At 55.6% G+C, this 12,393-nt stretch overlaps 1 protein-coding gene across 1 annotated transcript in view; it reads left to right on the forward strand.

Annotated features, from left to right (window-relative positions):
• Positions 1-12,084, forward strand: part of LOC144225120 (uncharacterized) — a 13,397-nt gene extending 1,313 nt beyond the window's left edge. Inside the window, exons 3-7 of the mRNA XM_077756286.1 lie at positions 1,896-2,078; positions 5,831-5,892; positions 6,837-6,977; positions 9,125-9,201; positions 11,505-12,084. Coding sequence (XP_077612412.1) covers positions 1,896-2,078; positions 5,831-5,892; positions 6,837-6,977; positions 9,125-9,201; positions 11,505-11,520 — 479 coding nt within the window. The 3' untranslated portion in view covers positions 11,521-12,084. The remainder of the gene's footprint in view (positions 1-1,895; positions 2,079-5,830; positions 5,893-6,836; positions 6,978-9,124; positions 9,202-11,504) is intronic.
• Positions 12,085-12,393: the final 309 nt, after the last annotated feature.

Below are 12,393 nucleotides of genomic sequence, written 5' to 3' on the forward strand. Positions count from 1 at the left end.
GCCCTGACTGTGTCCGCAGGGCCCCCCCCTCCCAGTGAAGATGGTCTGGCCGCACCCCCTGCCCCAGGCTCCGCTGGAACCCGCTTCCGAGGGAGGGGCCTCCGCGCACTCATTTGCCCCCTGGTCTTGCTGCATGTGCTCACCTGCGCCGGGCTCTGGGGTCCACACGGGCCGTTCACCTGATCCCAGTTGCCCCTCGGGGCCTTCGTGGTCTCTGTCAGGAGGGCGCAGTCCTGCCTCCTGCTGTCGGACGGCTCGTGGGTTCGTTGTCCCTGCTGGACGGGGAGCCCCGCCTGCACAGGCAGAGGTGGGCGGATACGAGGCTTAGGTATTCAGTCCACCAGCTAAAGCTTGGGCTCGCCGCTCTCCCTCCGGAGCTGACACTGTCCACGCACCTTGGACGTTGCACAGGCCCTCGGCCACTTGTGGGTCCGCAGAGCCTGCCCGAATGTCTGACGGGGGTCATGGCCCTGGGCATTGCCGGGGGAGGTTTGGGGAACTTGTCTGGTTTGAGGAAATCTTCAGCCTCGGACCTCAGGTGTCCCTGCGGGCGTCCTGGAGAAGCAGCTAGCACTCACTAGGCAGCAGGCTCTGCCCCCTGTAGATTGTCCACAGGCTCTGCCAAAAGTTTCCTCTTCCATGAAGCCTGCCGTGATCACTCCCTTGCTCCTTCCCGTCTACAAGCTGTGTGTGAGCAGTTAGGCGACACTGAGGCTGGAGGGTGGCTTCTTCCCATGGCTGGCTCCTCCTCACGTGGGCCTCAGAGGAGATGGGTCTCCCCCAAACCCTCCTCCACCTGCCTGGTCACTCATTCGTCACAGCCCCCGTTTTAATTCCTCCGGGCACTAGCCCCCTCTGGAATGGTTTTGTTCAGTTGGTTACTGTTTGTTTGCCTCCCCCTTTAGAATGAGAGCCTTCCAGGGCAGGGGAGGCTTGTTCCCGGGCATCGGGGGGCTGAAGCTGCCTGGCACAGGGCAGGTACCCCAGAGTCCTCTGCTGACCAACGAATGGCACTTGGGAGGTTTCAGGGAGGGAGCCCCGCCTGTGAGCCAGGTTTCCGTGCCTTCCCTGGGGCAGATGGGGAGCTGTCGGGGGTGGGGGTGGGTTCGGGCCCCACCAGACATCAGGACAAGATGTCGAGGCCCCCACCCCCGGAGGAGGCGCGCACACAAAGCCCTCGCTGGTGGTGTTCCCGGGAGGCGGGAGCAGCCAGCCCTGGGGACGCCCTCAGCTTTGTGCCGGGACAGCGAGTGTGAATAGCAGACAGATATTTCTGGAGGCAGCATCCTCTCTGGGGCAAAGGATCTCGGCTCTGACTTCTGGGCGGTCGCAGGCTCAGCCCTGCCGTCGCCCTGGGGTGGTGCGAGGGTCCGGAAGCGGGCGGCCCCTGGCTGGGACCCAGGCACAGCGTCGCCGGAGTTACCAGGAGAACTGGAGCTCCTTGCGCTCGTTCCGGCTAATTATGCGCTCGCGCCTGACAAATCCTTTATCTGTTGTGTGTATTTGGTTTTGGCTGTACCGCTGACTCTTCCGGCGAGTCCCCTTGGAGGGCTGGTCCTGAGCCCCGTGGGTGGGGGCGGCCGGCAGGGAGGCGGCTGGGGGTGCCCCGCCCTGGGCTGCGGCTCCGCGCACCCAGGAGGTGGCGCTGGCTGTCCCTCCCCCTGCGTGGGCTGCCGGCAAAGCTACTTGGGGCAGAAGCTGGTGCCACCCCTGCTCAGGAGGGGCTTCCTCCCTGGTGGGGGTGGGGCGTCCCGCAGGCCAGCAGCGCTCTCAGGTCCCAGGGTGGCCCGGGGCGCCCCAGGAGCTCGGGGACAGCCCGACACCTCCCTCCCGTGCGGGGATCCAACTCACTCGCCAGCAAGAGGCGGCCGCCAGAGGTCCCCGCCCTTCTCCAGCGTGCGGGGACAGCACCTTCAGAGGCGCGCCGGCCACCCCGGCTCCTGGATGGCCCCCGGCAGAGCCCGGGACGGGGCTGCAGGCGGCCACCATGGTGCAAAATGTGATTCTCGTGTTTTTCCGCAGACGGCTGAGCCAGAGACCTGCCGTGGAGGAGCTGGAGCGAAGGAACATCCTGAAACGTGAGTAGCTGCGTCCTGGGTCCTCTGGGGGCGGGTCTGTGGCAGGTGCAGCCCCCGCTCCCCGTGGCCCCGGGAGGCGCGGTCGCACTGGGAAAGGAAACCCTAAAGGAAAGTTGATTTACTCGGAAATACCTCCTTTGAAAATTAAGAGGAAAAATAAAAGCTTGCCTCGCAGAGTAATTAAAGATATCCCTATTTCCAGGGTTATTTAATAAGCCCTGTAGATCTCGGGGAAATGCCTCAATATTCTCTTTGCGCTGTGGGTTTCAGGCAGGTTTCCCTGGGGGGTTGGGGTGTGTGTTCTGACGGCCGCGGAGGTCACAGGCAGGGTGTGGACAGTGTCAGAAAGCGTAGGGAGGAGGGCATGGGCCTGGGGCGGGACAGGCACAGAGTGCAGTCGTGGCGCATCCGCCCTGGGGGTCACAAGTCTGTCTCCGGGACCCTGTCCGGCTCCACGCCGCCTGGGGGTCCCCAGGTGTGTGACCGCAGGTGTCCACAAACCCCCCCATGGCAGACAGAACACTGTTCAGGCTCCTTAGAGCCCACGGTGGTTCGGGGCGGTCACACCCCTTCCCCGTGTTTCTCAGATAGTTCTCTGGTCCACAGACTTAGCTCTCAAAACATTTTGTACAAAAAGTGTCTTCTAAGGGCCTGGATTATTTAAAGCGCTTTCATTGTTTCTCTCTTGACACAATGCACCCTGCAGATAGTCTCTGAGTTTGGTTTTTTATTCTGTGAACATCTTTTCACAAAGTTAGGGCAGCGCGTGAGCTGGCTTTGTGCCAGAAGGCAGGCGGGGGACCCTGCTGATGCCTGTACCCCTGGCCCGGGCACCTTCAGGCTCCCCTTCTTCGTAGGTGGTTGGGAGTATTTCACACCATGATGAGGGATGTTTTCATCATCGGACTTCAGAGAGGGCACCTAGTCTTCTCTGTTGAATGGACTTGGCCACATCTGAGGATTTATTTTTTATTTTTTTAATGTTTATTTTTTGAGAGGCAGAGGCAGAGCATGAGGGAGGGAGGAGCAGAGAGAGAGGGAGACACAGAATCTGAGCTGTCAGCACAGAGCCTGACACGGGGCTTGAACTCACACACCGTGAGATCCTGACCTGAGCCGCAGTCGGATGCTTAACCGACTGAGCCACCCGGGCGCCCCCAAGTATTAGAAGGTTTAAAAATTTCATCACTTACTTATCTACTAAGCCACAGATGTCCTCAGGGAGCTGTGGGCAACTTGTAGGCTTCCTGGGAGGGGAGCCCCCCACAGGGCGCTGCGGCTTCCCCATGAGCTGAGGGGCTCTGCCCCAGTGTGGACCTCTCCCCTGCTACTCGGGAGCACCCCGATAGCTTTAGTCTTTACAAATAAACGTCAGAGCTTTAAAAACAGAGCCAGTGCTTGGTGAATAGAGGTGGTAAGTGGATGTGTGGAACTTTCTGCACTCACCTTCTGTGGGAGGAAGGGAGAGACGGGCTTCCTCCGCAGTGGCCATGGCGACTCCTTGCTTCGCCATCGAGCCAGGCAGGCGTGTCTGTAGCCCTGAAGCTTCTCACGTGCCCTGTGTGGGAGTATCTGCGGATGCCACTGCTAGTTTGTGGTGGGTGTTTGTTGGGTCTTGCTCTGCGGAGCTGAGCAGCAGGTAACCGTGTGCGGGTCCAGCACGGAACGCAGAGCCACAGCCCCGACGCAGGCTCCCCGCCTGCCTGCTGCAGTGCGTTTTCTGCCCGTAGTCAGTTCTTGGGATGTCGTCACGTCATCTCATGCTCTGGGCAGCCCGGGATTGGCTGGGACCAGGTCTCAGGGAGGGACCCTTCGAACTCGGCCTGGGTGTTACTCGTGGGTGAGACCCAGCGGCCCCTTTGCAGGTGACGCCACCAAACCCGGTGCTTCGGCGTCAGGCCCCGCTGCGCCCGCAGGTGCTCAGGGCTCGCTGCTCTTCCCATTTGATCGTTACAGCAGTGGTTTGCACCCCGTCCCCATTTCCTTAGCAAGGAGGTAGAGCTGCAGGTTGCCTGGTGCCGCAAGCTGGGTCCGAACCCCTGCACTAGAAGCAATGATGTATCTCTCAAATGTAGCGGAAGACTCGAGTGTAGCTGACCAAGCCACTGGCGCTCTTTCCAGAATGTCTGGGTATGGAGACCGTGGTCAGGGTCCCTTGTTTTGTATAAGGCATGGGGTTTTCTGGGTCTGGGAACAAAAAGCTCACAAACTCATCGCTAGGTGGAGCTCACAGACCACCCGGGGCTCGGGCTCTGAGGAAGGTCGGTGCCCAGTACAGCACCTGGCGCAGAGGGCACCCTGCCAGGGAGGGGACCCCACCTTCGAAGATCGGCGCTCCAGAACACCGTGACCTTGGTGATAACGTTGTTCGTGATGAAAGCACAGATCCGGGTTTCTGTCCCTGTTTTCACGTGGAGGCTGTGCTTGACCTTCATCCATGGCCTNCCCCATCCATGGCCTGTTTTTAAAGAAATCTGAAAAATTCGCCTCATGGCATCACTTAAATCCCTCGGGGTTGGCCTGGTATCAATACTGTTACAATTTTTTTCTTGATCGTATCATCAGCTTCCTGGTGAGGACTTGCAACTGTGGCTTCTTCTGGTTTATCACTTGGATTAAAAACCAAGAACACTACAGGGTTTCATTTCCTGTAGAAATGATTTCATTTCTAAATCATTCAAACATGAGATAAATCCTCCTTTAAAAAAAATTACTGAAATGAACCACGTATCCAGCACCCACGAACCCAGTCCCGCAAGTGCACGAACGTGCGGAATGTTTTAAGGAGAGGCAGGCAATGCGGGCCTCTCCCCCCGCCCCCCCCCAGACGGCCATGTTTCTAGGAGCGAGTGCTGGCAGGTGAGCGTCCCTTCCCAGCACGGGGACCCGAGGCTATCTTTAGCAACAGAGAGTGCCAGAAATAGGACATCCGTTATCTCGCACCCCAGGGCAAAGCCTGCCTTGTACACCGCGGCTCCCCGGGTCCCTATTTTTAGCTCCCGCGTGTAGGTGCGCTGACAGCTTGAACGTTAATAGTAACAGCCCGGCAGCCACGCTGAGCTCGGCGAGGCACGGAGCCTCCTCTAAAAGGCACGGCACGTAAAGCGTGTGCTCACTTCTGCCGCGGGGAGTCAGCTGGGTTCACGCTACGTTCAGATTGAAATACACCCTGAAAGTGTAGATTCCAGGCAAGGCTGTGCCGCCCCAGTCGGGAGAGGTGGCTCCTCGTCGCACGCTGGGTGGGTACGAGTCCGCTTTCCTCGGGAGTAGGAGGAAACAAGCGGTGACCGTTCTGTTAGTTTCGTGGGTAATACGCGTAGACGACGTACACGACTGGACCCGTGTGCGCACACCCGCGTATCCCACTGAACCGCCTGTGCGTGCCGTCTCCGCTCCTGGACGTCAGGAGACCAGAGAGATGTGGTGAGGGAAGAACTCCTTGTTTCTCCTGCAAATAAATGCGCAGCTGAGGGTGGCCGGCGACTGCCGACCCCAAGGAAGCCCCGGGGAGGCAGGGCTGCCCCAGTGCACGTCTCTCTCTCTCTCTCTGTGGCAGTGGGACCACGCTCTGAGCCGTGGCCGGCGGTGCGGAGGAGAGCCAGCTGTGACCGGGAACAGAGGCTCCTCCGTGAGGCGTCCTTGGTGTCCCGCCTCAGCCACCAGAAAGCGGAGGGCGTGAGCTCACTTCTCCACCAAAAAGAAGAAAGTCTGAATCCATTTTTATTTTTCTTTTCTCTGTTAACCATCCACAGAAAGGAATGATCAGACAGAGCAGGAAGAAAGAAGAGAAATCAAGCAGAGGCTGACAAGAAAGGTACTGTAACTTGAGCGCCTTTTACCCCCGGAATCTCGAGGGACAGGCGCACTGGAGCCGAGCTGGGGGGGACGCGGGGTGTCCCTGTGGCGCCGGATGACGTCTCGCCGGCCAGCAGCGGATTCGCTCCCCGGTGCCGCCGCCACCCCCGGGGTGGCCCTCTGTGCCCGCGGGTGAGACCCTCACAGGGCACAGGACAGCTCGTGTGGCAGGACAGGCCCGATGACATCACCACTTAAGTCCGTAAAGGCGTTTCTCCTCATTCCCTGGATCTCTGCTCGGTGCCTGGGACGCGCTGCCCTGCGTGTCAGCGCTGCGTTACCGTGAGGCTCTTCGGCACCTTCCGTGTGTCTGGGAGCTCCTGATGGCAGAAACTTCTGATTAGCCGCCGGGGTGTGTATCAGGGACGCACATGGCCAAGGTGACGCTGGCCCTGGCCAGCTTGGGTCACAGCGGCACAGTCCCTTCCAGTTCAGGGCGCAGACCGTTTCTGAACCCCAGCGTCCTGGTTTCTCTCTGTCCGCAGTAATGACGGCAATGTCTTGATGCGCTTCAGGTCCATCGAGCTTGACCTGAGAGCCTGGGGTGGCGGCATCCACTCTCTCGGGGACTTCTTGTTAAGAGCTCATCTCACGAGAATGGGAAGAGCCGGCCGGTGCCGTCCAACCTGTTTGCCGTTACTTCGCCGCCCTCTCCGTGAGGCTGGGCTGTGTACGGGGTGCAGCCGGGCTCCCGGGAGTGACCCCTCTGGGGGGCTGTGTTGGGGGGCTGCAATTTAAGAGTGCGTGACCCGAGCCTTCACGTTGGAGATTGTAGGCATCAGGGTCATTCTGCTTCACAGCCGCGGAGATCCCCGTTCACCTCTAGCCACGTGTTTGCTCGGAGCTCCGGAGAAAGCCGGCCTGCAGGAGATAGCAGCTCACCGGGGCGGTCTTGTGTTTCAGCTCAATCAGAGACCCACGGTTGACGAGCTAAGAGACAGGAAGATTCTGATACGATTCAGTGACTACGTGGAGGTGGCCAAAGCTCAGGACTACGACAGGCGAGCAGACAAGCCCTGGACGCGACTGTCAGCGGCCGACAAGGTAGGGAGCCTACCCGTCTGTGCCGGTCGGGGGGTGGGCACCGTGTGACCAGGGCGGGCCATGACCCACCAGGGAGTTCGTGCCTGGATGTGCTGTGGCAGGATTCTCGCACGGGGAGTCGTGACACTGCGGCTTGTCTTTCCAGGAAACAACTCTTCCTGCCGCCACCACTTAGTCGGGTTCGTACCCGGAGACCTGAGCCCCGAATGCCACGCAGCATAGATTTTTCTAATATATTTTTTACTTCTTCGTCTCCCATATATGGTAACACACAAACACGTGGTCTGATTAAGCGGTCTCATGTTACAAGGTCATGAGGGATGTTGTCACAGACGCGAATAGCCAGGTTGCCTTGAGGTTTGTTTGTTTGTTTACTTGGGGGGGGGAGGGGGACCCTACACAGTAGGTGCTGCCCGGTCTTGAAATTAAGCCTGTGCTTTGGCCCCCGATGTTGGTTTCACAAAGATAATCTGGGATCGTGGCTGTGTTTCCAATGAGGGGGCAATGTCTCGAGGCTTTTTTGGTTGTCACAGCGATGGGCGCTACCAGAGTGTGGTGGGTGGAGCCCCGGGATGCCACTGAACGTCCCATAATGCACAGGACGGCCGCACAACAGGGAACTCTCCAGTCCTGAATGTCAAGAGTGTGGAGGTTGTTGGGGCGCCCGGGGGGCCCGGTCGGCTCAGTGTCCAACTTTAGCTCAAGTCATGATCTCACAGTCTGTGGGTTTGAGCCCCGCGTCGGGCTCTGTGCTGACAGCTCAGAGCCTGGAGCTGCTTCAGATTCTGTGCCTCCCTCTCTCTCTGCCCCTCCCCCGCTCACACTCTCTCTCTGTCAGAAATAAGTAAAACAAAACAAAACAAAAAAAGAGTGTGGAGGTTGAGAAACTCTGCTCTGGATGAACTAAAAGCAGGCAAGGCTGGAGGAAAAGAGGCAGCGGACAGAGGTGTAAACAGATTTAGCGACAGTGAGACACAGGGGTGGAGGAGGCCGAGGCGCTCAGGAAAACCCTGGCAGTGTAGACAGAGATGGCTCTGGACCCATCCTGGACTGGTCCGTTGTGAGGGGTCTCTGGAGCCCTGCAGAGCTGTCTGACCTGACCGGTCAGGGTGCAGGATGGGAGCAAGGGTGTCCCAGACGCTAGGGGACGGAACGGAATGAACGCGCATCCAGGCCTCGCGCTGTCCCGGACTGAATCCGGTCTGTCCGCCATGACTGTTTCATTGAATCGTCAGAAATCCCAGTGGGAGATGTGCCCTTGTTACCCCTACAGAGGTGCTATTGGACACGTGGCTTGGAAGGGCTCAGAGGGTACGTGTCTGTCCGTGGTCACACGCTGTAGACGGGCGGGACTGAGGCCTTGTTCCTTGTTGGGGATCTTACAGCTTTTAGGAAGAGCAAAATCACAGCTTAGCCAGTGCATTGGCTGAATGTGCTCATTGTTCCTCGCTTCCCGTGTGCAGACTGTGAGCAAGTGAGGGTGACGGTAAATGAACTCGGGTGTCGCCTCCCCGTGGCTGGGCGCAGGCAACCCGCGGGCGGACCAGCCTTGGCTCCCTGGGTGAGGGGGGAAGCGAGTGGGTGTCTGGCAGCCCCTGGTTTGAGCGTGGGAGGAGTGCTCCCTGGGATGCCCGGCTCGCAGCCTCTCCCTGCCCCCCGCTAAAGGTTCATGTGAGGGCGCGCGCGGTCCCAGGGCGCCTGGGGAGGCTGGGGGAGCCCGAGGACCCACCCTGAAATGCTGTGATGCGCACCCCACCCGTGTGTATCGACAATACTGTTTTTCACATGACGTCAAGCCTGACCTTGTGCTGATGCTAGAATGGCTTCTCAATGATCTTATTGCAGAATCCCAAGTGAGTTCACCAAACGCCCAACCTCTTTCTTAGAGTCCCTAAGCGTGTGCTGGGCACACCTGTTCCATGGGGGGGGGGGGCGTCTTCCTTCTCCAGCACAGCAAATCCGGACACCCCCCCGCGGGGCCCTGAAGGTGGTGAGAGGCTGAATGCTGGGCCACAAGTGGTTTCTTTTTCTTTCTTTGAACTATGTTACAAAACAACAGAACTGTGCCGGTCCCGGGAATGGTTAACTCACAGCCTGGGTACTAATTTCAGATGTCAACTTCTTCATGTCCTTTGTTTACATTTCAGGCAGCCATTCGTAAAGAGCTCAATGAATACAAAAGTAATGAGATGGAGGTCCATGCATCAAGCAAGCATTTGACAAGGTCAGGTTGCTAAATGTTCGTGTGGATTTCACGGTACTTACAACACGGTGTTTCTTTAGAAAGAACTAAAACACCACAGAAATCTCTGTATTTAGGTAAACAGATTCCATATTTCTGCTGAGAGTCGTACTGAACAGACAGTGCGTGCCCATCTCGGTCATGATTCCGACGGGCTTGGGGGAAGGTGGCGTGTGGAGCAGCTCACGGGGGCCGTGGGTTTATTTAAGTAGTGAACGTACGTTTTTTTAAATGTTTATTTTTTGTGTGTGAGAGAGAGCCAGAGTGCGAGCAGGGGAGGGGCAGAGAGAGAGGGAGACACAGAATCTGAAGCAGGCTCAAGCTGTCAGCACAGAGCCCGATGCAGAGCTTGAACCCACAAATCATGAGATCATAACTTCAGCCAAAGTCGGACATTTAACCGACTGAGCCACCTGGGCGCCCGGTAGTTAATGTACATTTAAGAAAAGAAGCCCCAAAGCAATGAAAGCAATTGGCCAACACATTGGCTCCACCTCCTGTGAAATCCAGACGTCCCCAGTATGGAGCCCCGCTGGGCGGTATTGACCGGAGGCCGTGAAGTCACTCCTGCGGACTTGTTCCTCGCTTAAATTCACGTTCACGTCTTTAACATGAGCTGATGCTTTCCCGTAACGCAACTATCTGAGTAGCGCCTACAGGTGCTAGAGCGTGGCCCTGCATCAGCTAATGGAGGCCCCGGGCGCAGGGAGCCTCTGCCGCTGGGAACACACGGGCCATCAGCCGTAACCAGGCCAGGGTGAAAATGCGCTATGTTCTTGTCCCCGTCAAGATGCCACGGGGTGTCCTGTGGGTGGCGAAGTGGCTGTGTGTTCTTCCAAGGCCATCACGAGTAATGATGAGCTGTTGGAAGCTCTCCCCTTTAACCCCGCTGAGTGTGGCTGCGCGGCGGCAAAGCCTTCACCGGAACCAGTTCCTTTATCATTTCTCCCTGGGCCTCAGGGCGTTCGAGCCCCAACCACGGAGAGATGGAAACCCTGGATGTGGACACTTCCTTACACTAAAATAGTGGGCTCCTTTCCTCTTCTGGTTGTCCCAAAGTGGTCCCTGCAGTTGCTTAAAACCTCGAGTCCGTAAGGTCAGTGTGGCTGTGAAACAGAAGCAGGTGGGACACAGCTCAATCCCACATGACAGCTTTCAGACGGATACGTCAAGGGGGGACGTGGAGGTTGTGAAAGCAGGAGAAAATGATATAAATAAATAGCTTAAGAAATGTTAAGGTTCCCCCCCCCACATGACTGGCACATGTTTGGCCGGGATAGATCATCTTATTTTTTTTTTTTAATATTTTAATTTATTTCTAGGAGAGAGAGAGAGACAGCGTGAGCAGGGGAGGGTCAGAGAGAGAGGGAGTCACAGACTCTGAAATAGGCTCCAGGCTCTGAGCTGGCAGTCAGCACAGAGCCCGACGCGGGGCTCGAACCCACGAACCGCGAGATCATGACCTAAGTGAAAGTCGGACGCTTAACCGACTAAGCCACCCAGGACCCCCTAGATCATCTTATTTTTGGTTATCCAAAACGCTCAAAAATGTTTAGAAAATAAACATTGTCCAGTAAAACATTCAAAGCTATTTTTAGTGTTCACTCTGTATTGAAGAAAAAAGGTATAATCATCACATAGTCTTATGGATGTTAATGTCAAAATATTTAATACATTTTCTCATTATACATGATTAAAGGTTGTTTACTAAAGAGATCTCGCCTCATAAGTCCTTAATACCTTTCTTAGATGATGGGATTTTCAGAGTTAACCCAAAACTTGGACATCAGGAAATAATTATAAGACTTTATACCACATGTGAGCACTTGGTATAAATTTTTAAAAGAACAATATTAGTCACATGAGATTTTTCTTAAATGTGTTAAATGTTACCAGCACTTTCTTTACTGTCTCTACCGGAATAAAACCCAAACCAAAGCTGTACTAGAACTTCCAATAGTTTGGTTCACCAGTCAGTTTGTTACTTTTACTGATTTAGCAAAGTCTTGGCCTTTCAGTTCAGGTCAAGGGCTTGACAGGCAGCCGTCAGACAGAGTTTCGGGAAGTCTCCAGAATTCAGCGTATAATTCCTTTTGGGGCGCAGCTTGAGCCTGGGAGCCCTCTGGCCCCCCCCTGCTTGCAGCAGACACATCCACCCTTGGGTCTCACATGGTGAACATCTGAGGAGCTTTTAACAGCGACAGGTTTATTTGTGGAAGGTTTTGGCCATTTTAACTTAGAAACGTATAGCCTTAAACTGTTTTTTGTCTCTTTATACTTCCTAGATTCCACAGGCCATAGAGATTTTCTTCTGAGAAGAATTTGTGTTTAATTTTTGATACCAACACTGAACATTCATCAGGGAACTTTCCTGAAGTTCAGCTCCAGACCCCCCGCCGTGTCCGCGCCTGGAGCAGGACCATGCGGGCCGGTGGTCTGGGCTGTGCTCACCTGTACGAGGAGAAGCCAGGGGACGCCCTTCGCTCTCTGGTGTCTGAGGGGCAGGAACTGTCGGCCCAGCTGAGACCCAGAGTCGCTCTCCCAGAAGAAAACTGTCCTTTGCTTTCGAACCTTGTCTTGTAGCTCTGCGGCGAAACGGGAGACGGGCGACATGCATGTGCAGGCCCCCCCCACCCCGGGCCTCTGACGCGGGACATGTGGCCGGGGGTATTCCGTATTCTGTTGGAAAGACATTTTTATTCTGATCACGGTTAATTTGAGAACTCTTTAAGTTCACGTTATACAAAATTATTTACTGTATTATACTTTTCTTTTTTTTATATAATGTCTAACAAAAAAAATACAGCTGCAACATTTTGATTCCTGTTAATTTTGTTCTTTAATTAAATGACTACTTATTGCAGGAAATGAACCTGCGTTTTCACTTTTTCTTGGAGGTGGGATGAGAGAGGTCTGTTAGGTCAGAGATCTGTGAAATAAGTCCACTTTTCTTACTTTTGAGCCGTCAAATCCAAACACCTAAAAGAGAATTCCAACTTTGTGTGTTGTGTTTTGTAAATTCTGGTAGTGTTTGTGGTTTGTGCCTTGGGAAATCAAATTCTCTTTGTCAAGTTAGTTTAAATTTACGTATCACAATGACCCTGGAAATAAGTGCCAGCTCGGTGGAGAATTCTACCATGATGAAAATTAGGGCCTCTTTGAGGGTATCTTTAG

Source organism: Crocuta crocuta, unplaced genomic scaffold (genome assembly GCF_008692635.1).
Source record: "Crocuta crocuta isolate KB4526 unplaced genomic scaffold, BGI_CrCroc_1.0 scaffold123, whole genome shotgun sequence".
Taxonomy (NCBI): domain Eukaryota; kingdom Metazoa; phylum Chordata; class Mammalia; order Carnivora; family Hyaenidae; genus Crocuta; species Crocuta crocuta.